The sequence below is a fragment of the Erpetoichthys calabaricus genome, chromosome 16 (genome assembly GCF_900747795.2).
Source record: "Erpetoichthys calabaricus chromosome 16, fErpCal1.3, whole genome shotgun sequence".
NCBI lineage: Eukaryota > Metazoa > Chordata > Cladistia > Polypteriformes > Polypteridae > Erpetoichthys > Erpetoichthys calabaricus.
In genome coordinates this window covers 90,579,852-90,605,997 of record NC_041409.2, presented here as the reverse complement: position 1 = coordinate 90,605,997, position 26,146 = coordinate 90,579,852, and the positions used below count along the sequence as shown (strand labels likewise).

At 43.2% G+C, this 26,146-nt stretch overlaps 1 protein-coding gene across 1 annotated transcript in view; it reads right to left on the bottom strand.

The window, feature by feature from the left end:
• Positions 1-10,282: 10,282 nt before the first annotated feature.
• The window catches only part of zbtb1 (zinc finger and BTB domain containing 1), a 31,809-nt gene continuing 15,945 nt past the window's right edge, over positions 10,283-26,146 (bottom strand). Inside the window, exon 2 of the mRNA XM_028821736.2 lies at positions 10,283-13,171. Coding sequence (XP_028677569.1) covers positions 11,072-13,147 — 2,076 coding nt within the window. The 5' untranslated portion in view covers positions 13,148-13,171 and the 3' untranslated portion in view covers positions 10,283-11,071. The remainder of the gene's footprint in view (positions 13,172-26,146) is intronic.

The following is a 26,146-nucleotide window of genomic DNA, read 5'->3' as shown; positions in this document are numbered from 1 at the left end:
CTCCTGACTGCCTTCACTTTATTTTGGATGTCTCTGACACACAACTCTGGGATCTGTCAGCCCACCTTTTATTCTCACAAGTACACAGACGCACAGAGTCTGCCCTCTGCTCCGAGTTTGTCGTTGATGAGTCCGGCCGGTGGCCATACTCATCCTGGCAGGACAATGAAAGGTACCGCTGGTGACACTCGAGACACACAGCCCCCCAGACCCAATGATGCCAGTGGCTGTGATGGAGCCGATGGCGATTAGAAAGTCATGGTGTTACTGTCTGTTAACACGCACCCTTAATAAGCGCTACAGGAATGGAATGTCCCACCTAGAAGAATTCAGCAAAGTGGGGTCTGTTGAACTGGGCGACACTGTGGTTAGTGCTGCCATCTCATGGATGTAGTGTCCTGAATTTGAATCCTGCTGTAGGTTACAGTCTGACACTGGCACAGTCCGTCAGGCTGGCATGGCTGTAAAAATTAAAAGGATGAAGTGTCTTAAACAGCCCGGACACAGACAGGCGGACAGCGATGGTTCAACCCACACACGTTTATTATACATAATATTATTTACACGGTGCACACAAACTCCCCAAAAGTCCAGGCCCTCACACGATGCCTCTTCCTCTCTTCAGGCTGCCTCTTCTCCTCTCCACCCGAGCTCTGTCCTTCTCCTCACCCGACGCCAGCCCCTGAATGGAGGGAGGCGGCCCCTTTTATCATCACCCGGATGTGCTCAGGATTGGTTCCTGCCTTGTGCCCTGTGTTGGCTGGGATTGGCTCCAGCAGACCCCCGTGACCCTGTGTTCAGATTCAGCGGGATGGAAAATGGATGGATGTTATTTTATCCCCTAGATGGCAGCAGAATGTTGTCCTGAGCATCATTTGGGTCATAACAGCTGAAGCCGAGAGACATTCTGGGTTAACCGTTTTTACCCGCTCAAGAGAGAGACGCTTGCGGTAAAATGCCAAAGAGGTTAACTTTTCATTTTAATTGACTTGCTGTTTAAGACTCAGAGCCTTTCATTGTTGCTTCCATCCATTATCCAACCTGCTATATCCTAACTACAGGGTCACAGGGGTCTGCTGGAGCCAATCCCAGCCAACACAGGGCACAAGGTAGGAAACAAACCCCTGGCAGAGTGCCAGCCCACCGCAGGGCACACACACTGGGGATCGCCAATGTACCTGACCTGCATGTCTTTGGACTGTGAGAGGAAACCCACGCAGACACGGGGAGAACATGCAAACTCCACACAGGGAGGACCCGGGAAGCGAACCTCAGGTCTCCTAACTGCGAGGCAGCGGCGCCACCCACTACCCGCCCTCATTGTTGCTTTTGTCGTTAAATTAACAGTCTAACACAAATGAGATATAAAGGGAGCCAACACACGATCAGCTAATCTGTGTCCATCGTACAATATCTGAATATAAAGGAAGGTGAAGGTCTAAGTCAGAGGTCCTCAAGTTTAGTGCTGGAGGTCTGTCTTCTAATTGGACTCCTGCCAAAGTTAAGGAAGTTGTTATCCCAGTCCAGAAATTACAAACTGGGAATTGTGAACATTTACTGGATGGAGCAAGAATGTGTGTGTCAGATGGGTAAGAATTCATGCATTTTGGTTTTAATAGTTCTGTTAGTTTTTAATGTTCAGTGCTTTTAAACTACAGTATGTCGTACATGGCTGGGGGTCAGACCCGGCCGGGACGCCTGGAAGGACTAGGTGGTGGTATATTTGTCCTCCAGGCCATGAGGGGGCAACCACCCTGGGGTAGAAGAGGCCCACGGAAGGAGAGCAGGGAGGCTCAAGACCGTTGGGGCCTCTGGTCACCGCCAGGGGGCGCCCCGAACCTCATGGAGCCCGGGACTTATTTACTTCCACCACACAAATGGAGGACAATCCTTCCAGGGTCACCCAGAGTGCTTCCGGGTGCTCTCCTGATGCTTCCGCCACACCAGGACGTGACGTCATGGAGAGCAGCTGGAGCTCATCCGGGTGAGGATAAGAGGGGCCGCCTCCGTCCAATCAATGAGCTGGAGACGGGAGCAGGAGCAGGACGAAGCTCCTGGAGAGAGAGTGCAGGTGGCCCAGGGACAAGGAGAGAGAAGGCCCAGGAGAAGGGAGACTGGGGCTAGAAGCATTGTGGGAGTTGTGTGGGACTGACTTGTGTGTGTTCTGGTATTCTGGATAAAGATGTGGTCTCCAACTGGTGGTGTCCGGGCAATTATCACAACTATTATTTATTAATTAGCACACAAGTGGGAGAAGAATGGGCACCCCGGCCAGATCATAGATATTTCATTATGGGAAGTCGGCACGATGATGCAAAGGATTGGCCGGTGGGGCAAGGAAATAAATTTGTACCCGGCCGGGACTGAGAAGAGACGAGGATCAGGACTGGCTTCATCCCCCATACACTGGGTGGCAGTAATCCAGTCGGTACACCCACAGGGGTGCTTGGGACTTGAAGTCTGGAATTGCAGCCTTGTCGGGATCCCTGGGGATCAATAGAAAGCACTTTCGCGGGAGGACCTTCCTACTTTTCTGTGGCCCAGAAGTGCTTCCCAAGGGGCACAGGGTGAGACCAGAAGCATTGCTGGGTCCCACTAATAAGGAGTCTGCCACCTCACCTCAAAGGGTCAGAGTCGGGAGGCAGCAGGCAACACTCAGTGGAGGTAGAGAGCAGGAAGAATTGGGTATTATTGTCATTGTGTATACTTATTGTGGCTGATTACTGGAAAGAAGAAATGTCTGTGTGTGCGGGACGGCAGCTGCACTTCCTCAGAAAGGAAAGCGCTCCACAGGGCCGTCAGGACAGCGGAGAGAACAAATCTACACCTCCCGACGCCGCATTTCACAGGATTCATCACATCCCGGTCATTGTCTCTTCCAGCTTTTGCCATCGGGAAAGAAATACAGAGCAACGAAAACCAGGAGACACCGCCTTAATAACAGCTTTAATCCAAAAGCAATCCTGGACCTGAACTCAAATAAAACTGCGCCATATCATTCTCCCAAAGTGCAATATACACCTAAAGTCAGCCAGTGCAATTCGTATATCTTGTTAAGTATTTTTATTACTATTCGGTTTGTTGTTATTTTCTCTCTTCTTGTCTTTTTAACTCTTATGCCTCCCACCGAGTCGACTGCACCTTCAATTTTGTTGTTCCTTTGTAAAAGTGACAATGACAATAAAGATCTGTCTATCTATCTATCATACAGTGCTATTATATCTATCTATCTATCTATCTATTATATAGTGCCTTTCATATCTATTATATAGTGCCTTTCATATCTATCTATCTATCTATCTGTCAATCACACAGTGCTATTATATCTATCTATTATATAGTGCCTTTCATATCTATCTATTATATAGTGCCTTTCATATCTATCTATCTATCATACAGTGCTATTATATCTATACATCTATCTATCTATTATATAATGCTTTTCATATCTATCTATCTATCTTACAGTGTTATTATATCTATCTATTATATAGTGCCTTTCATATCTATCTATCTATCTATCTATCTATCTATCATACAGTGCTATTATATCTATCCATCTATCTATCTATTATATAATGCTTTTCACATCTATCTATCTATCTATCAATCATACAGTGCTATTATATCTATCTATCTATCATATAGTGCTTTTCATATCATTATATAATGCTTTTCATATCTATCTATCTATCTATCTTACAGTGTTATTATATCTATCTATCTATTATATAGTGCCTTTCATATCTATCTATCTATCTATCTATCTATCTATCTATCTATCTATCTATCTATCTATCTATCTATCTATCTTACAGTTTTATTATATCTATCCATCTATCTATCTATTATATAATGCTTTTCATATCTATCTATCTATCTATCTATCTATCTATCTATCTATCTATCTATCTATCTTGTGAGAATAAAGAGCCTTTAGTTTATTCTGTGTCTTGGGTTTGGGTGCCCCCTTGTGGTCTCACATTGAAATAGCAGTTTCTTCTGCCTGGTTGCCTGCTCTGCTTGTCATTAATTGTCAGCATTCAGATACAACTACACAGAGTAATGCAGATTAAAAGAAAACAGCAAAACAGAGTTTAAGAAGTTAAACATATGGCAAGAAATACAAATATTTCTTAACTTCCTATAAATCTTACCTGGCTGCACCTCTCTGAAGGCAAAATAAGAGAAGAAATGAAAAAGACAGCAAATCAAACACTGAGATCAATAAAAATTAAAACGACTTACTGATTGTGGAATTGGCTGGAATAAAAACCTGAAATCATGGGGGGGGGGGGGGGGTCCTATAATACCTCAGTAATATCGATGTGCTCAGGTCACCAAAACATTTGACGGTGTTCTTAGAAAAAAGAAAATCAACAGTTTTGGAAATGTCTGGTATGGCAGAATGAGAGCATCAACAAGGCATGGAATTAAATAACGAGTTTAAATAACAGCAAGAATGGGCTTCTCATTAACAAACCGAGTTGGAGTTTGATGCCTGGACTTCGCTGGTCGTCTGTACATCTCGTTTTTGTTTGGCTGCAATTTTAAAGAAAACAAAAACGCAATTTAGTTAACTAAGTATTAAAAAACACACAATGCAATTAAATGACGGGAAAAGAAGTCAATTAACAGCAGAAATGGGTCACAAATTAAGACAGTGGCACTGCTGCCAGTGTGGACCTCCAGGATCCGAGTTATAAGAATACAATTATAAAGTGGACCTTCTACCAGAAACGCAGCTCAGACACACAAAGTCCTGTTGTTTCATTTGCCGTCCTATAAAAACTCTAATTACATAAAAAGGCTGGCTGCTCCATAAGTGCGGCACATAAACCACTTGTCCAATTCACTGGTCTACAAAAAAATGTTTTTGTTTGCTTCTGGGAACTTCAGAGCAGCTCTTTATTAAGTTTTTTATACTGGTGTCATACAGTATATGAAATCGGAATTAAGTTAGCAGGTCAGGTTTTTGAAATACACATCGATGTTTTGACACTTTGAATATTAATTTATCAACACGATATTTGGACTGTGTCCCACCCAAATTATTTTGATGTGTTTATACTGAAAACAAACCAGAAGACGACACCAGAGACACGTTAAAGTATATTTATGTCAATTTACCTCAATATAAAAGTGAGGTCCGCGTGCCCAACAATGTCGGAGGCCCTCATTTTTGCGCTTGTCCTGCACATTCGTCTCTCTTAACAAGAACCAACAGTAGTCACCCATCAGGCTCGGAGTGAATTTTCCCTGATATCGGTTTTCCATCACCTTCATATCTTGATGAAATCTTTCCCCATACGCATCTCTGACATCGCTTAGATTTGGTGGAAAAAAAGTTGAGATGAGAATGTCAGAAATGCGTCTTCAGTGACATCTTGACAGTCACAGAGCACAGAATTATACTGAGCTTGTGGAGAACCTGCTGAAGTATATCAGCTTACGGGACTTAAGAAATCGGCAGACTAGAATGGTGGGGGCGGAATGGGCGTCAGACGATCGAACTTGCCTATCTAGAGGATGTAAATGTCCTAACACGGGTTCCGTAGGTGAACCTGCGGAAGGATCGTTACCGGTTGTGCCGACCCGTCGTTGGACGGTTAGGACCCGAAACCTCTCGGGCCCGCTTCCCTGCCCTCTCTCCAGAGTTCCAACTTTGCATTCACTTACAGTCGTATCCTCAAACCCACCCCATTTGGACAACTGTGTCTTTCAGGAAGTGTTCACCCATCAGCATATGCTACGCCGCGGGTCGGCTAGTATATTTATAAATCTGACTCTGAAGGAGACTGTGCCTCACCTCACCACACATCACTGATGTCCACCCAACAAAGAGATTTTTGCCTCCTCCTACAAAACTCGGACTGATGAATCGTTTTGTGAAAGTGATGACCAAGGAAGGTGAAGGATTTCAATATCTGAGTCAGACGTTTTCACGAAAAAACTGACACCAAGAATAAAGAAGGCATTTTCGTTGGTCCACACGTCTCCAATGGAATGCGGTTTGAAGATCTTCTAGTGGAGCCAAAGGAGTTGCACGGACGGCATTCAAAAGGATGTTTTTGAGAAGGTGAAGGATCTCATCAGCATTCTTTAGACACACATAGACAGGTAACGTACATATTGGGCTAAGAAAGAACATTACCTGGCAACTACAGAAGACCAAACCAAGCCCAGCTGGTTGACAACAAAGCTATAAGCTGTAACAGAGGCGCTATATTGCGCCCGACCTGACACAGATTGGACACGGGAGGCACGTATAAAAATAAAACAAACTTTTATTTTCTTCAGCTGGCGTAATCCCCGTAATCCCCCCCGGACACAACACAGTCCCACGCACTAAACACTACAACACTTTTGTTTCTTTCTTTCTTTCTTTCTCTCTCTCTCAGCTTTGTCTTCCTCCTCCTCCCGACTGTGGCCCCTGAGTGCTGGCTGCTGGCTCCTTTTATGGCCCACCCAGAAGCGCTCCAAGTGCCTGATCACCCATTTCCGGTTGCACTTCCGGGTGGGGCTGAAGATTCGTCTCCAGCTGGACTCAGGCACCCATGCAGCACCCCCTGTTGGCCACCCCAGACCCCAACAGGGCTGTGGAGAACTCCATCTCCCATGAAGCCCTGTGAGAGACTGAGGCACCGCTGCAAGCCAGGGGGGGGTGGCCATCCAGCGTCTGGGGGGGGGTACTGTGGATGTGAATTAGGGTTAGGGTTAGGGTTAATGTGAATTTCCCATTGGGATTAATAAAGTATCTATCTATCTATCTATCTACTGCACCGTCCAGGGCTGCTCCCCCTGAATATATCGTGAAGGGCCATCCCGGCCGTCCACCACACCACACATACAAAAGCACAAATTTTGATACGTCAATAAAGATTCACTTCTTGCACTCGCGCTTGGACTTCCTCCCTGCTACTCTCGGTGCAGCCAGTGATGAACACGGTGGTGAAAGTGTCACCTGAACATCACAACAATGGAAAAGCATAACCAGGGAAAGTGGAATCCATGAATGCTGACCAACTATTGTTGGACACTGCAATGAGAAGCAGCAGATGCTGAACACCAGCAAAAATTAGAAGCAAAACATTTCTGGCTCAGCTGAACTAATGCAACGTGTCAGCATCATTAAGCGATTAAACACACTAAACTCAATAAAACTTCAGTTCAGGCTTCTCCAAACTCTTAGGTGACACAGTCAATTTTAAATTCTATTTGTGTCCAGCTTGCAGATGTCTATCATAATCACCAAGAAGGAAGTACTGAAAAACAAAAACTGTCGTCCAGTGTAATGAGAACATCAAGGTGCTAAGGTTAAAGACTGTAGGATAAGAAAGGGCATCCCGGCCATGGAGGACCGAGAGGAACAACAGATGGGGTGGCCGGCTGGACAAACAGGTAACGTTGCGCCCAGCTGGTATAAAATAATGGATGGACAAGCATAAGCCAGAACTTGAGAGCAATTCGATTCCCCAAAACCTGCACATGGGAACCCAGATAATAATAATACAGTGCATCCAGAAAGTATTCCCAGCGCATCACTCTTTCCACATTTTGTTATGTTACAGCCTTATTCCAAAATGGATTAAATTCATTTTTTTCCTCAGAATTCTGCACACAACACCCCATAATGACAACGTGAAAAAAGTTTACTTGAGGTTTTTGCAAATTTATTAAAAATAAAAAAACTGAGAAATCCCATGTCCATAAGTATTCACAGCCTTTGCTCAATACTTTGTCGATGCCCCTTTGGCAGCAATTCCATCCTCAAGTCTTTTTGAATATGATGCCACAAGCTTGGCACACCTATCCTTGGCCAGTTTCACCCATTCCTCTTTGCAGCACCTCTCAAGCTCCATCAGGTTGGATGAGAAGCGTCGGTGCACAGCCATTTTAAGATCTCTCCAGAGATGTTCAATCAGATTCAAGTCTGGGCTCTGGCTGGGCCACTCAAGGACATTCAGAGTTGTCCTGAAGCCACTCCTTTGATATCTTGGCTGTGTGCTTAGGGTCGTTGTCCTGCTGAAAGATGAACCGTCGCCCCAGTCTGAGGTCAAGAGCGCTCTGGAGCAGGTTTTCATCCAGGATGTCTCTGTACATTGCTGCAGTCATCTTTCCCTTTATCCTGACTAGTCTCCCAGTCCCTGCTGCTGAAAAACATCTCCACAGCATGATGCTGCCACCACCATGCTTCACTGTAGGGATGGTATTGGCCTGGTGATGAGCGGTGCCTGGTTTCCTCCAAACGTGACGCCTGGCATTCACACCAAAGAGTTCAATCTTTGTCTCATCAGCCCAGAGAATTTTCTTTCTCATGGTCTGAGAGTCCTTCAGGTGTCTTTTGGCAAACTCCAGGCGGGCTGCCATGTGCCTTTTACTATTGAGTGGCTTCCGTCTGGCCACTCTACCATACAGGCCTGATTGGTGGATTGCTGCAGAGATGGTTGTCCTTCTGGAAGGTTCTCCTCTCTCCACAGAGGACCTCTGGAGCTCTGACAGAGTGACCATCGGGTTCTTGGTCACCTCCCTGACTAAGGCCCTTCTCCCCCGATTGCTCAGTTTAGATGGCCGGCCAGCTCTAGGAAGAGTCCTGGTGGTTTCGAACTTCTTCCACCTACGGATGATGGAGGCCACTGTGCTCATTGGGACCTTCAAAGCAGCAGAAATTTTTCTGTAACCTTCCCCAGATTTGTGCCTCGAGACAATCCTGTCTCAGAGGTCTACAGATAATTCCTTTGACTTCATGCTTGGTTTGTGCTCTGACATGAACTGTCAACTGTGGGACCTTCTATAGACAGGTGTGTGCCTTTCCAAATCATGTCCAGTCAACTGAATTTACCACAAGGTGGACTCCAATGAAGCTGCAGAAACATCTCAAGGATGATCAGGGGAAACAGGAGGCACCTGAGCTCAATTTTGAGCTTCATGGCAAAGGCTGTGAATACTTATGTACATGTGCTTTCTCAATTTTTTTATTTTTAATAAATTTGCAAAAACCTCAAGTAAACTTTTTTCACATTGTCATTATGGGGTGTTGTGTGTAGAATTCTGAGGCAAAAAAATGAATTTAATCCATTTTGGAATAAGGCTGTAACATAACAAAATGTGGAACAAGTGATGCGCTGGGAATACTTTCTGGATGCTCTGTATTTCTTTACATTTATATTGCGGTTTTCTCACTACTCAAAGCGCTTAGCAATTGCAGGTTAAGGGCCCAACAGAGTAGAGTCCCTCTTGGCATTTTATGGGATTCGAACCAGCAACCTTCTGATTACCAGTGCAGATCCCTAACCTCAGAGCCACCACCCGCAGGGGTGCTTGGGATATGGAGTCAGGAAGTGCATTGCTGTCGGGGTCCCAGCATTCTAATAGAGGGTGATGTTGGGGAAGGGACTCCCTACTTTCATTATGGCCCAGACGTGCCTCCCGAAAGTATCGGCAGGAAGCCCGGATGAGTCAACAGGCAACACTCGGTGGAGGAGGCCTTATTGTATTCATTTATTGTATAATTGTGGCACATTGCTGTGAAGGGACCTGTAAAGGTGCTCTGTGGAATAAATGTCCTTCATTCACATAATGTGTGGTGTGGCATGGTGGCGCAGTGGGTAGCGCAGTTAGCTTCCCGGGTCCTCCCTGCGTGGAGTTTGCATGTTCTCCCCGTGTCTGTGTGGGTTTCCTCCCACAGTCCAAAGACATGCAGGTTAGGTGCCTTGGCGGTCCTAAATTGTCCCGTGTGTGTCCTGCGGTGGGCTGGCGCCCTGCCCGGGAGTTTGTTCCTGCCTTGTGCCCTATGTTGGCTGGGATTGGCTCCAGCAGACCCCCGTGACCCTGTAGTTAGGATATAGCGGGTTGGATTATGAATGGATGGATGGATATTTTAGTACCTTTCTACCTTTTCATGTATGATGGGCTATATTATTTCTCATTAACTTTGTAAACCAAAGTACTTTACAGCTTTGTTATGGAAATGTTTATAGCCTTCATAGGACCCTGTAGTTAGGATATAGCGGGTTGGATAACAGATGGATGGGTATACTGTGTCTGGGGCTCTCTGGCGCCCCCTTGTGGTCGCAAGATCTGCACCACGCTCTATTAGTCACCTGCCCGCACACAACTCGACATCAGAGACCCCTCGACGACCTCCTACATAACCTGAAGGCGGCGCACCCCCTTTGAGCTCGTGTTTAGTTCAGTTTGCTTGCCCGTCAGGGTCCTTGTTAAATGGTGCGATTGGGCAGGGGGGGCAGCACGAATACATAGGTGGGCACTGGCTACTTTAAGAAATGCTTCACACCTAACGCTCTTTTGGATTTTTATTAAGAACATTTCATTTTGATACCAAGAAAGGGCACATAAATGTTGAAAAGAGAAGCAGACAGCAAACAAATAAAATAAAATAAAATAAAAGGACAGGGCTGGCAAAGTCAACTCGGAGTTCCTCAGATGACAGCAAACATCAGCAAGAACCCACAGAAGGACACACCGACACTGACGTTGGCTTTTCTACAGAAGGTGGCACTGAGCAGGAGCGCCCCCTAGAGGTGCTAAGACACTGAGGTGAGTCAGCAGTGGAGCAGCGTTGGCCGTTGAAACTGCACAGTCATTTTAAACATGGCACCGTGGCTGGGAATTATAATGGGACGGCACCGACATGCGCCATTCCAAGGAATGACAGCTTGTGACACTTTTTAAAGTAACATTTCGGCACTCGGGGGGGGGGGGGGGGCCCTCCTAGCAAACACCAGATGATGCGGTGACGCTGAGGGTGCCATCACCAAAACCAGCACAATCCAAGCTGCCACTTGAACACAACAACGCAAGAAGAATTAAAGGCCAAGCCTCAGGGGACTACCACTCAGTTTACTTATTAAAAACCACAATAGTCGCAGGGCAGAAGTTCACTTTGTTGCAACCGTTTAAAGCTTTCGGCACAAGATGTCATATGTTAAAATACAACAAAAAAGATATTCTTGATTACCACGAATGTGCAAAACACATCCAGTTTTGTTGTTTTTTTGTTTCTCTTTCACATTTAATGTTTCCAAATGTTCCTCGCGGCACAACGAGGTCAGAATTTTTTGGTGTGCTTAGTATTGTAATGACTCCTCATGTCTTTCCTCAAGCGGAATTTCTCCCCACACACTCCGCAGATGTACAGATGCACATCCATGTGCTGCTCCAGTTGGTCGTTGTTAGGAAAGATCTGGAAGCACACTTGACAAATCGTTTCCCCAGCCGACAGGTGCGAGATCATGTGACGCACGTGATCATGCTTGAGGAACGTCCCTTGGTCGCAGACAGGGCACAAGTACCGGGCCATCCCCTTATGCATGTCGTTGTGCAGCCGCAGTTGGCGTTCCCGCAAGAACTGCTTTCCGCAAGTCTGGCAGGTGAACTGTTTCTCTCTTGTGTGGACGGTATAATGTTCTCGAAGGTGGCATCGCTGGTAAAAGCCCTTACCGCAGATACTGCAGAAGTGCTTTCTCCGGTGGTCCCGCTCACTCTCTTCCACTAAGGAGTTCCTCAGCAGCTCCTGCTCCGTGCACTTGGAGATATGGTCTACAATCGACTTCTCGTTTTCAAAATGTTGGCCACAATGCGGACAGCGGAAGACGAATTGTCCATCCTTGTATATCTGGCAGGAGCTGATGATGTCACTGTCAAACATGTCGGTGTCATCCAACGAGGGCTTATCTTCGCAAATGGGCTCTTCGACCAAGACATCGGCCTCAAGATCCTGTGTTTCGCCACAGTTTTGGGCGTGCTCTTGCAACTGCCTGCCTTTGATTAATATCTGGCCACACTTCCCACAGGCACAAATGTGGCCCATGTGACAGGCTATGTAATGGGAGGACTGGTCTTCCTCCAGAAGGGATACGCCACACACCTCGCAAGTGATGCAGGCTATATCCGCAGTTTCTTCCTTTACAGACGGCTTTTGCATTAAACTTGCCTTATTTTCCTTGTTCGATAACTGAACTTCAAAGAGGTCGCCGCTTCTGTCGTCCTTCACGGAACGACCGACTTCCTTCTCTTTTACGTACAAATGACAATCCTTCGCCTCGACATTGTACCCATCGTTCTGAATGCAGCCACCCATGCAGTTGTCAGTAACCTGAACCACTTTAATATCTCCCAAATCCAGGGCAGACGCTTCCTCTGGTTCACTTTTAACCAGGAGGCCGCTTCGCACCAAAGGTTGGGTGCCATCTCCTACCAGTCGGACTGCTTTAATAACCGTTTCACCGCTTAGATTTTCGCCATCCGGTTTCTGCTCCGGCCAGACCGCGTCCATTTTATAAACAATGCTCTGCTCTTCTGAAGACTCTGAAGCAGAGCTCTCAGTCTTGCTGAAGTCGTTATCCCCACTTGTCCCCAGCTTGGCCGTTGGAAATGCCTTTCTGTTGGTGCAGGTTAGGATGTGCTCAATCAACAGCTTCTCACAGCTGAAAACAAAGCCGCAGTCATCGCAGGTGTAAGTTCGTCCAAATCTGGGGCGCTCTTTGAAGGTTGAGCTTTTCCCAGAAGGCTTTTTACGCAGGTCACACGGCTGGTCATTCATGCCATCCAACAAGGGAGTCACCAGGGGAAGGGTTATCTCTTCCATTGCTCTGCTACCGTTGCTGCTGCAGCTGCTGCTTTGCACTGTAGATGTCGAGCTCATGGCTGGCTGCACATGTTCTGCTTCTCCGCTGCTCCGTCTCTGATGCTCATACATGCGGACGCCGAACAGCATTTTACTGTTGGCAGGGCCCACACATGAAGATACATCTAGATTCACCCCCGTGATGTCTTTAAGATCCTCAAGGGATTCAGGAATATAATAGAGCTGCAAGTAAGTCATGGCAGCCTTCAGTTCCTCAAACTCGTAAGGCCCCACCACAATTCTCCCAAGGTACATCAGCTGTAAGATGAGGTCGAAACATTCCGCGCTGATCTGCAAGTTGCTCAGGTTGAGACGGGCCATGACTTGCTGATCTTTGATAAACATCATTCGGAAATAGGAACTGCACGCAGCCAGAACTGCTTTATGAGCACGGAAGTAGATGTCCCCAATGGCTATGCAGCAGTCACAAAGAAAGCCCCATTCTCGCTGGTTATTCAGCTGCTGAAGGACATGTTCACTGTGGTTTGGCCTGGGCATGATGTGAAGGGAGCAGGTCTTCTCCTATTGGGCGGAAAGAAAAAACAAACACAGAAAAACCAATAAGAAAATGCGTAGTCGTAGCCACTATAAAATATAAGGGGTTCAATATCCTGCCATTTATCCATTCACTTATCCACTTTTTTAACATCATTTCTATTAGTTTCACGTGCATTTATAATAATCAGCATTTTACAAGTCAGTCAGACCTACAAAACCACATCTTCATCAAACAAAACACACGAATCTCTCACATATCCATTGGGGATAATATGATATTTGTAACGTCTAATATGTCTTATTTTCTCTTATTTTGTCTAATATATTGGGTAATACGAGTGTAATGGTGACTAAAGGGTGTTATTTCATGTCTAGAGGGCTCTAATAATGTTAAAAAACATATTTAGAAGGTCGTAAACAGGTTTTCTATACTCACTGCAAAAATATTCGATTTATAAATAAAGAATCCTACTTCGCGAAAATTCATTTATCACGGTAGAGTCTGGAACGGATTAACCATGATAAACGAGGGTTCACTGTACATGCCAAACACCAGTGTCATCTGCAACAGGGAGCACATTCTGGGAACTGAACTTTAGGAAAGCCAGTCCCTTGTAACACAAGTGAACAGGATAACCGGTCTCAGCGGTGCTAATGCAGTTAGAAAGGTTTCTCTAATAACCAGTTAACACAGGACTAATTAAGGATAAGCCAAGAGAGTTGACCATTTGGACACTGAAGGAATGGCTGCTGAAAATGGGGCTTTGCAGGCGTTTGTGAATAATAAATTTAAAAATCAGTCATTTCAAGCAGTAATAGCCATTATACACACTAGTAATGCATAGGCTATATTTTTAAATCAATTTAATGGTATCTTGATAAAAAGGTATCAATTTCTATCAAAAATATGAAAATGTCTGGGGGACCACAAGCTTTTGACCAGTACTGTGTATTGTCTTAAATTACAAATAGTCGAGTTGGAGTCGGTGGCGCCATAAATTGAGGAGTTGAAACTGGAGTCGAAGGTTTTATGTATCGACTCTACAGCCCTGTACATGAACGTCTCTCAATAGTAAGAGACTAGCTGTGGAGAAGAATCCAGGGCATCAAAGGGTAAATTCAAAGAGATGTCTATATGTACACACAACTGGGTAATCAAGCTGACTCAGCGTCACAGGATCATGGATGTGGTAGAGACGTGTGTGGTAAATTACTGATTGAGAACGGCAATTATTATACACATGGTACTCCGGTAATCAATGCCATATTATTCAATCTCAGAAATACAAATGACATTTTGTGTAGAAGTAAGACTGTGGTCAAGAAGGAGAGGAAATGTGTTAAGGCTGGCATTGGGGAAATAAAATGTACTGCAATGGAAATAGTACACAGTTGACTCTTATTTTTCTGATGTTTTGACCAATAATGAGTCAGTAACTACAGGGATCATTGTGGTCATATTAACTTTTACAATGCCTTTAGATTGAATTGGAACTGAAATCAGTAAAAGCTCCCTAAATTTCATCTGTTCAGGATACTAGGGTGTTGTGCTGTGTTAGTCATAATGAATGTAGTGACAAGTCAACAAAATGACTCCTTTTATTGGCTAACTAAAAAAGATTATAATATGCAAGCCTTCGAGGCAACTCAGGTCTCTTCTTCAGGAATGTATGAAACTTTGTGACTTTTCCTACATTACCCTAAATTAATCAACGGCAAAAAGAAGTTAAGCATCCCATATTTTGCATAGTTTCTAAAAAATTCTAACCTTGCCATGTCTTTTGGGTCAGTTTTGACACAACATTGATTTAATTGAATTTCCATTGCGTTTAGGATGGTTTGTTGTTCACAACCCACAAAAATCATCTAAATGTCATCCTTCCCACAACTTCAGATCAACAGTACTACAGGTTAAAATGGTCAATCAATATTAAAATATGTTTATAGATTGAAAAACCTGCCATCCGGGGCCCTAAAAAAGGCATGTCATGATTGGTCAAAGAAGACCCAGAGGACACTGCACTGAGTCAGCACTTGAAGATATTGTGAGGGTTAAACAATGAAAAGATAGATAGATAGATAGATAGATAGATAGATAGATAGATAGATAGATAGATAGATAGATAGATAGATAGATACTTTATTAATCCCAATGGGAAATTCACATGGAATTGTGAACATGGAGAGTGATGCATCATCCCATTCACTGCAAAACCGGCCTAATCCAGGACCGTGCTAGCTGACCGGCCTAATCCAGTCCAGGACAGTGCTAGCTGGAGCCTATCCAAAGGCAAGAAACAATTCTGAAGAAAGAAAACAGAATTATGTGCTACTAGTAACGGCGCACTGCACGATACACCTGACTTGAGCGTTCCTAGTTTTCCTCCTCTTTCTCTGTACATTTAGCATTCGTTTGCTCAGAGGTTGATGCGCTTGCTGCTTCCTGAGCTGCTCTTCTTTTCTCCACCCTAGTGGCTGCTTCTTCTCTTCTTTCGTCGGCATCTTTTCGCATTAAAAATGATTAAATCAGTGTTTGTGTTGCAATTACTTAGTATGTTTTAAGTTGGCACTTAAGTCTTCAATCTGCCTCAAGAATGATTTAAGATATGAAGAAGTAGGGGAAGTGACAGCGAAGGTGGTAGGGAATGCTGGCCGCTGCCAAGAGTTGATTCTACAACAAAATAAAATAAAAATAAAAAGAGGAATAACCTTGGAGGTCAATTATCACCCCGAAAGCGGATAGTAGATGTCACATAGTATACGTATACAGTGGAACCTCGGGTCACAAACATCTCGGACCACCTACAAATCGGGTTACGACCAAAAAGTTTGCCAAACATTTGCATCTGTTCACGACCACACACTTGGGTGACGAACAAGCCAGTGTCCTTTCTGGTTTATATGCGCCGAAGAGTTCCGCACGTGTTCAGTCTCTCCTTGTGCATTCTCTGTGCAGCTAGCGAGCGAGAGAGGGAGAGAGAGAGCGCGAGAGAGCCCAAGCAGGGGTGTTTTGGCCGACACTCGGTGGGGCAGAAGGAAGTGGTCGCTCCAGCTGCGCGATCAAGGAGTTGGAGTGACCAGAAGAAGTAAGTACAGTAATCCCTCGCTATATCGCGCTTCGCCTTTCGCAGCTTCACTCCATCGCGGATTTTATATGTAAGCATATTTAAATATATATCGCAGACTTTTTGCTGGTTCGCGGATTTCTGCGGATAATGGGTCTTTTAATTTCTGGTACATGCTTCCTCAGTTGGTTTGCCCAGTTGATTTCATACAAGGGACGCTATTGGCAGATGGCTGAGAAGCTACCCAACTTACTTTTCTCTCTCTCTCTCTTGCGCTGACTTTCTCTGATCCTGACGTAGGGGGATTGAGCAGGGGGGCTGTTCGCACACCTAGACGATACGGACGCTAGTCTAAAAATGCTTAAAGATTATCTTCACGTTGCTACCTTCTGTGCAGCTGCTTCCTGAAGCGACATGCTGCACGGTGCTTCGCATACTTAAAAGCCAAACAGCCCTATTGATTTGTTTGCTTTTCTCTATCTCTCTGACATGCTCTGCTCCTGACGCGCACTCCTTTGAAGAGGAAGATATGTTTGCATTCTTTTAATTGTGAGACGGAACTGTCATCTCTGTCTTGTCATGGACCACAGTTTAAACTTTTGAAAAAGAGACAAATGTTTGTTTGCAGTGTTTGAATAACGTTCCTGTCTCTCTACAACCTCCTGTGTTTCTGTGCAAATCTGTGACCCAAGCATGACAATATAAAAATAACCATATAAACATATGGTTTCTACTTCGCGGATTTTCTTATTTCGCGGGTGGCTCTGGAACGCAACCCCCGCGATGGAGGAGGGATTACTGTACACATTTAGTTTACTATTACACTGCATTCTATGGTATAATTAACTATTTCTGTGCTTAAAAATCTTAAAAAAAAATATATTGACATACAGCTTGTACGGTCCAGAACGGATTAATTGTATTTACATTCAATCCTATGGAGGAAATTACTTCGGGTCACAACCAAATTGGGTTGCGATCAGAGTTTTGGAACGAATTATGGTCGTGACACGCGGTTCCACTGTACCAAATTTCAGGTCAATAGTTTAAACGGATTGTGAGCTACAGGTGATTTAAAATCCTGGACAGACAAACGGACAGCCACGGTAGTGTATTATATAAGAAGATTATGATTAAACAGGATATAATTTTCAGGAGGCAGATAACATTTACCACTGAGTTCTCAATGTAGTTATTAGCCATTAAATACACAATCCCTTGACATTCACGTTTTGGAAGGTACTTCAAAATTGTTAAGTTAACAAATAGTGGAATGTTATCCAAAGTTGTACCACTAACAATAATAATACATTTTATTTTTACAGAACATAAAGACATTCGACAAACGAGAGAAGACCATTCAGTCCATCAAGTCCGTATGTTTAGCTAACAGCTAAACTGTCCCAATGACTTATCCAGATTCTTCTTAACGGTTGTCAAGGTTTCTGCTTCAACTACATCTATGTCGTTTGTTCCAGAGACCCACAACACTTTGCATAAAGAAGTGCTTCCTGGCTTCAATTTTAAATGCCCTTCCCTTTAATTTCCAGCTCCTTCCCCTTAATTTCCTACAGCTCCCTTCCAATGCTCAAAAGGCTTCACCCAAATTTAAAATGAACAACAGGGAAAAAGCAGAAAAAAGGAGATTACGTGCAGGGATTATCAAAGGACATGCTCATATGCAAATCTACAGTTGTTCATACAAACTGGCTGCAAATGACACAAAGTTAGGTGGATCCTCAGATTATTTATTGCTGGCAAATTTGCTAAAAATTAACCTGGACAAACTTCAGATTTGAGCTTATATGTGGCAAGTGAAGTTTAATATACATAAATGTGAAATCTTTCGCATAGGAGGGTGAAACATTACTTAAATTACACAATTTGGGTTTGAAGTTAAGACAATACAACTTGTGAAAAGAACTCGGAAGTCCTGTTGGCCTCACTCAAAACCCAACAGTGTAGAAAAGCAATGAAAAAGGTTAAGTAAAGGCTAATATCTATAAACTTCAGAACTGGTGCTGAAATTAAGAGATGATGTACTTAAGCAAATGACAAACTTGTGAGGCCAAATTTTAGTCTCCATGGTACAGTATGTCGTAGGAGAAATGTCAAAGGAAAACTACAAGATGTAATCTATGAAAGAAGGAAATCAGCTAGGAGGAAATATTGAGGATTTCAGTAGGCAAACGAAGATATTAGGGTGTTGTACTGTGTTAGCCGTTATGAATGTACAGAGAAGTCAAGCAAAATGACGCCTTTTATTGGCTAACTAGAAAGATTACAATATGCAAGCTTTCGAGGCAACTCAGGCCCCTCCTTCAGACATCTTTTTAGTTAGCCAATAAAAGGCGTCATTTTGCTTGACTTCTCACTGCAAACTAAGCTGAAAAGAACAGCTGATACAAGCATCTCTTTATATATAAAATCCAGTGTCTGTCTGTCTGTTTGAATGTCTGACCGCTTTTCACAAGAGAACTACTTAACGGCTTTAGATCGGGTTTTTTTCTATAATTTGCTTGAACCTTCCGGTTGATTTTGCGACTCCTCTCATTGCGCTAAGTATTATAGTTCGGTTGTGGCACCGATTTATTTGCGCGAATCCAAGAGAGTGGCTGCGGGCCGAGGAGAGGGGGAGGGCGGGAGTAGGGAGCCGGGTGGGGCCCTCCTCACTGACGCGCCAGCCTCCGTTCAAGTCGCGCTACCTCTCGCCACGTGTTGGAGTGCACCTTGCCTCTCCTTAGCTAGTGATACCTGTTTATTCAGCAGACATTATCATCTACAGATTGTTAAGTGCTGTAAGAATTATGTTTCTAGACTTCTCTAGCGCCTTCAACACAATCCAACCTCTGCTCCTTAGGGACAAGCTGACAGAGATGGGATTAGATTCATGCCTAGTGGCATGGATCGTGGACTATCTTAAAGACAGACCTCAGTATGTGCGTCTTGGGAACTGCAGGTCTGACATTGTGGTCAGCAACACAGGAGCGCCACAGGGGACTGTACTTTCTCCGGTCCTGTTCAGCTTATATACATCGGACTTCCAATACAACTCGGAGTCCTGCCACGTGCAAACGTTCACTGATGACACTGCTATCGTGGGCTGCATCAGGAGTGGGCTGGAGGAGGAGTATAGGGACCTAATCAATGACTTTGTTAAATGGTGCGACTCAAACCACCTACAACTGAACACCAGCAAAACCAAGGAGCTGGTGGTGGATTTTAGGAGGCCCAGACCCCTCATGGACCCCGTGATCATCAAAGGTGACTGTGTGCAGATGGTGCAGACCTTTAAATATCTGGGAGTGCAGCTGGATGATAAATTAGACTGGACTGCCAATACTGATGCGCTGTGCAAGAAAGGACAGAGCAGACTATACTTCTTTAGAAGGCTGGCGTCCTTCAACATCTGCAATAAGATGCTGCAGATGTTCTATCAGACAGTTGTGGCGAGCACCCTCTTCTATGCGGTGGTGTGCTGGGGAGGCAGCATTAAGAGGAAAGACGTCTCACGCCTGGACAAACTGGTGAGGAAGGCAGGCTCTATTGTTGGCACGGAGCTGGACAGTTTGACATCTGTGGCAGAGCGAAGGGCGCTCAGCAGGCTTCTATCAATTATGGAGAATCCACTGCATCCACTAAACAGGATCATCTCCAGACAGAGGAGCAGCTTCAGAGACAGACTACTGTCAATGTCCTGCTCCACTGACAGATTGAGGAGATCGTTCCTCCCCCAAACTATGCGACTCTTTAATTCCATCCGGGGGGGTAAACGTTAACATTTAACATTATACAAAGTTATTGTCTGTTTTTCACCGCATTATTATCATTCTTTAATTTAATATTATTTATTGTATCAGTATGCTGCTGCTGAAGAATGTGAATTTCCCATGAATCTCCCCATGCAGGGGATGCTCTCCCGTCAGAGATGAACACCATCAGATACAGTGGCAACGTTTGACGATGGAGCGTACCTACCTTCCGCTTGGCCAGAGATACCTTGGCAACTTTTTACATTTTTGGCAAAGAGATCACAGCTACATTCTTGCCCCTGATAGCAAAATCAAAAATATTGCAAGAGGCCCTCGGATACGAAAGCTATCAATATAAACTCTTCTTAATACAAATTATTAATTTTTTTTATTGATTTTTAAAGTTTGTCCGGTTTCACTACTATGCAGGCAGAGTCGTGGGGTACAGCTAGCAGTGCATAAATCCATCCATCCATCCATTTTCGAACCCGCTGAATCCGAACACAGGGTCACGGGGGTCTGCTGGAGCCAATCCCAGCCAACACAGGGCACAAGGCAGGAACCAATCCCGGGCAGGGTGCCAACCCACCGCAGGACACACACAAACACACCCACACACCAAGCACACACTAGGGCCAATTTTAGAATCGCCAATCCACCTAACCTGCATGTCTTTGGACTGTGGGAGGAAACCGGAGCGCCCGGAGGAAACCCACGCAGACACGGGGAGAACATGCAAACTCCACGCAGGGAGGACCCGGGAAGCGAACCCAGGTCCCCAGGTCTCCCAACTGCGAGGCAGCAGCGCTACCCACTGCGCCACTGTGCTAGTACATAAATGTAAATTGGAAATAAGTAGATACCAGAGGTTATGTTAAAAAACATTTTTAACAAGGTCACACGAACACAAATGGAAGCTACATAACTAAAAATATTATATAAATGTTGCAGAATCTTGCTTCACACAAAAAACTGGCAATCTAGAAGTGTAGTTGAGGTTAGCAGGCTTGTGACTTGAAGATTTAAAGCCAACGTAATTCTGGACAGACAAAGTTAATTAGGTTCTAAAAGGCTATATGGCTGAACGGCCTGTTCTTTGCAAGACACTTTTATGTAAAGCAAACAGAATTGCACTATATAAAGAAACTAACAGTGTTACTGCATAGTTGTGAAAGTAAAAATAACAATGAATAAGCACATATAAAAAACATCCAAAAAGCTGCCATGCACTTGGTGTGCTAAAGAAGTTGTTTTGTAAGCCAAATATTACATTTACACTTGAAAGCTACTGTAACAGGGGTAGCGTCTCTTTGCCAATATAAATTGCAATAAAACGTAAAGGATCATTCAAAAATTCAGAAGAAAAGAAATTTTACTAAAAAAAAAAAATCAATGAGATGAGCAAAGGGAGCAGAACAACGTGTTCAATAAACAAATGACAAACCCCACCTTAGTGACCCCAACAGGACTACCTAAATGTGAAGTTCTGCATGCGCTAACTGAAGGGGTGCTTGGTCAACCATCGACCTGGAAACAGTGGCATAAAGTAACACACAGACCACCATTTCACACGCCTTTAAATTCTGACTACACTGCCACCTGGACACCCCTGAAACAAGGCCAGAAAGAAGATTTTTAGTGGGGAATTATAATGTTAACTGGAGCTTGTCACAGCTTGAGTAATGACATCACCACCCTCGTACTTAACAAAGAAGCCTTCCGGGGTACGTGACACTTCCTTTAGCGCCTGGAGAAGCTGTTAAACAAGAGGCGTTGGCATCAGATCCACAAGTGGGACTGCTCATAACAAGCATGGCATGAAGTTGTTAAAACTATTTTGCTTTGTAACATAAAAAGCATCCATCCCGGGAACTGCCTAAGTGGAGTTTACACTGTGCTTGCATTCATACAGCTTTCATCAAAGTTTTTGTTTTTCTTCCCACAACCCAAAGACATGCACATTTACCAGCAATTCTAAACTGGTTTGTTATGACAAAGAGAGTGTGTGTGTGTGTGTGTGTGCACAATTGTGTCCTGACTTATTCCATCTGTTACCAGGAAATGCTTCAATTCCCACATAATGGAATAAACACTGCCTTGGAAAATTAAAAATATTGATCAAATTAACTAACCAGAATGTTAAACATGTAGTTTGAGATTCATAATTGATAGTGATAAGCTCCTGTTTAATGATTAAAATGCAGCATTTATACAGATAGCATACAAATAAGTGGCATGGCAGCAAATTAAAACCTAAATATATTTATTAATTTAATAAACCAGCATTTGAGTTTTAGAGCTTGTATCAGTGGTTTCAGTCTTCAGACACTCTTCTTTAACTCAGCACTTGTAGTAGTAGCAGTAGCTCCTTTATTACCAATTTACACCAATAAGCCTGCATTATCCCTCAATATGAATGTGACAGCCAAGTTGGAGGTTTTCTATCTTTTAAATTTTCTTGCCTTTAAGTCATTCTGGTGTGAGCACAGACCATAGTGTAAATGTATATTCATTTATTTATCTACGTATTTATGCATTTATTTATTTAAAGATCTTCTGTAAAAAGGCACATTTCCCTATGGGGATAATGTTCTATCTATCTATCTATCTATATCTTATATAGTGCCTTTCACATCTATCTATCTATTATATAGTGTCTTTTACATCTATCTATCTTTTATATAGTGCCTTTCACATCTATCTATCTATTATATAGTGCCTTTTACATCTATCTCTTATATAGTGCCTTTCACATCTATCTTTTATATAGTGCCTTTTACATCCATCTATTATATAGTGTCTTTTACATCTATCTACCTATTATATAGTGCCTTTTACATCTATCTACCTTTTATATAGTGCCTTTCACATCTATCTATCTCTCTTATATAGTACCTTTCACATCTATCTATCTATCTTTTATATAGTGCCTTTCACATCTACCTATTATATAGTGCCTTTTACATCTATCTATCTCTTTTATAGTGCCTTTATATCTATCTATCTATATCTATCTCTTATATAGTGCCTTTCACATCTATCTATCTATCTCTTATATAGTGCCTTTCACATCTACCTATCTATTATATAGTGCCTTTTACATCTATCTTTTATATAGTGCCTTTCACATCTATCTATTATATAGTGCCTTTAACATCTATCTAGCTATCTATTATATAGTGCCTTTCACATCTATCTATCTATTAGTATTACTACATATGTACTGTACAGAGTACAGGGATAATCTTGCTTACAACTCTGCACAACACCCAACATATCTCCACTCTCCAGTATATTGTACTTTACAATTTTTCATATAAAGTTTTGAGCAGCACAGTGGCACCGTGCTAGCGCTGCTGCTTCACAATCAGAAGACTGGGGGTTGTGTCTGGGTGCTGCCAGCATGGAGTTCCCATATTCTTCCCATATCCAAACGAGTTTTCTCCATTTGCTCCATTTTCCTCCCACAGTCCAAAGACTTGCAGGTTATGTGAATGCATAATATTAAATTGGCCAATATGTGTGTGTGTGTGTGTGTGTGTGTTCACCCTGCAATGGTCTGGCGCCCTGTCCAGGAGCTGTTCCTGCCTGGTGCCCTGTGACTTCTGGGATAGGCTCCAGGTTTCCCACTACCCTGTACTGAATAAGCGGTTTAAGAAAATGGATGGAATTAGTGAAAAGGTGTTTCAGTGTGCATCTTCAAAAGGAAAAAAAGGTCATTCTAAACTGGCTTGGTATGAAAAAGAGAAAGAATGTGAGTGTACAACTGTGTCCTGACTTATGCCCACTGGAAATTCTCCAGCTCTAACATGATGGAAAAAACAGCCTCAGAAAACTATAAGATGAACCAAATGAATTAACCATAATGTTAAATGTGTACTTTTGAGACTTGTAAATGATACTCACAAACTGATGCGTAATGAGAAAAATACAACACTTATACTGAAAACATAGAAATTAAGAGTCCTGGCAGCAAAACTAAAATACAAACAATTATCTTAATTTAATTAAGCAGGATCTGGTATAACCAGTGTAGTTCTTTGGTGAAGTCTCTTTAATATATCAAACAGCAGTACTGTAGCAGTAACAGTGAAAATCTCACTTGCATGTCTGGGCGGAATGCACCGCTATGCTGCTCTCCGGTATGTCGTATTCTAGAAATGCCAAGCAAGTTCAAGAGACAAGTTTCATGTAAATTTTTTTTTTTTTTAAATGGGCTGAGTGAAAAGCACCTTCAAAAGGAAAATAAAGCAAAGGTTATTCCCACACTGAAAAAGGAAACTAGGTTAGCGATGTGACATTTCAGCTGATTAAGGCTACAAAACAGAAATGTTGAATGTGAAGCATTCTTTCTTTCAGCGTGGGAATAACCTTTACCATAGTTTTTTTTTTTGTTTTTGTTTTAGTTAAATAACTCCATGCTAAGTCCCCAGCGACTTTTTATAGGTGCCACCCTTAAACAAGAGCCCTACACTATAGATAAGAGTCCACGACCTACACCCAGGCAGTATGCTTTGCACTATAAAGAGTAACGGCCCACCATCTTCTGACTGAGACTCACTGCCAATATTTTGCATCTTTAGGAAATAAAATTGGCTTCCGTTCTGGAGAATTGGATTCCTGGGCTCCAGAAACAAGGGTGGTACTCAGTTATGTACACTGACTTTAAATCATACTTTCCAAGCACCACTGCTGTTTATTCCCTCATACAGAACCTTCTCCTGTCATGTTCCAAATAAGTGCCAGTTGCACCCATGTATGTCTCACATGCTCTAGTGATTTTGCCCATTACATACCACAGTACATACAGTTGAGTACTTCAGCCCAGGAATCTGACGATTAGTGAATTTGTTGCAATAAGTAAATCAGACATCTAAACACTGTAATAAATGGAATAAGCCAGAGACCACTGGTTTAGCTAGACGCTGCTTTGAGAAAAAAATGAATAATGAAGAATAATGCATGAGTTGCAGAAGAGATTGGCCTCTTTAAAGGCAGGTGATCAATTGCAACAAATAACACGGGCTATCACTCAGACTATAATATTTATTTTGTGTCAATTCAATTGGTATTTTGTGATTACATTCTATAATCATCCTTCCAATGATTTTAAATCAATAAAAACGTATTGTGATATATTGGACTTATCTGGCTTTGGGGTAAGTGTGCCATTTTAGTGTCAAAAAGTAAGAAAGAAAAATGCAAGCAGATTGCTGGTGTCACACATGTGTGACTGAAGATCACCTTGCTGTTTTTTTTTTCCGGTTTTCTGTGTGGTGGCGATCTGCGCCACCACCACCCTATCAAAGCACCATGCTGTTCCTATCTTGATGGATTGAAGGCCAGATGTCCACATGACCATCATCATCAAGTTCTTCCTTAGGAAGCCTGAAAACCATAAGGACTGATTGAGTTCATTTATGTTAAGTAGAATGCCTAGTGGTGGCTGGGTGGTCTTGTGGCCTTGGAGCCCCTGTAGATTTTGTTTGTTTTTTTTCTGTCCTCCCTGGCCATCGGCCCTTACTTTTATTCTATGTTAATTAGTTTTGCCTAATTTTATTTTTATGTTTTGTCTTTTTTCATCCTGTAAAGCACTTTGAGCTCCATCATTTAGAACATTAGAACACTCTAGACGAGAACAGGCCATTCAGCCCAACAAAGCTCGCCAGTCCTATCCACTTATTTCTTCCAAAAAAACATCGTTGAGTTTTGAAAGTTCCTAATGTCTTACTGTCGACCACACTACTTGGTCACTTATTCCAAGTGTCTATTGTTCTTTGTGCAAAGAAAAACTTCCTAATGTTTGTGCGAAATTTACCCTTAACAAGTTTCCAACTGTGTCCCCGTGTTCTTGATGAACTAATTTTAAAATAACCATCTCAATCCACTGTATTATTTCCCTTCATACTTTTAAACACTTCAATCAGGTCACCTCTTAATCTTCTTTTGTTTAAACTGTAAAGGCTCAGCTCTTTTAATCTTTCCTCATAATTCAACCCCTGTAGCCCTGGAATCAGCCTAGTTGCTCTTCTCTGGACCTTTTCTAGCACTGCTTTGTCCTTTTTGTAGCCTGGGGACCAAAACTGCACACAGTACCCAAGATGAGGCCTCACCAGTGCATTATAAAGGTGTTTGTATGAAAATGTGCTATAGAAATAAATGTTGTTGTTGTTGCTGGCTCT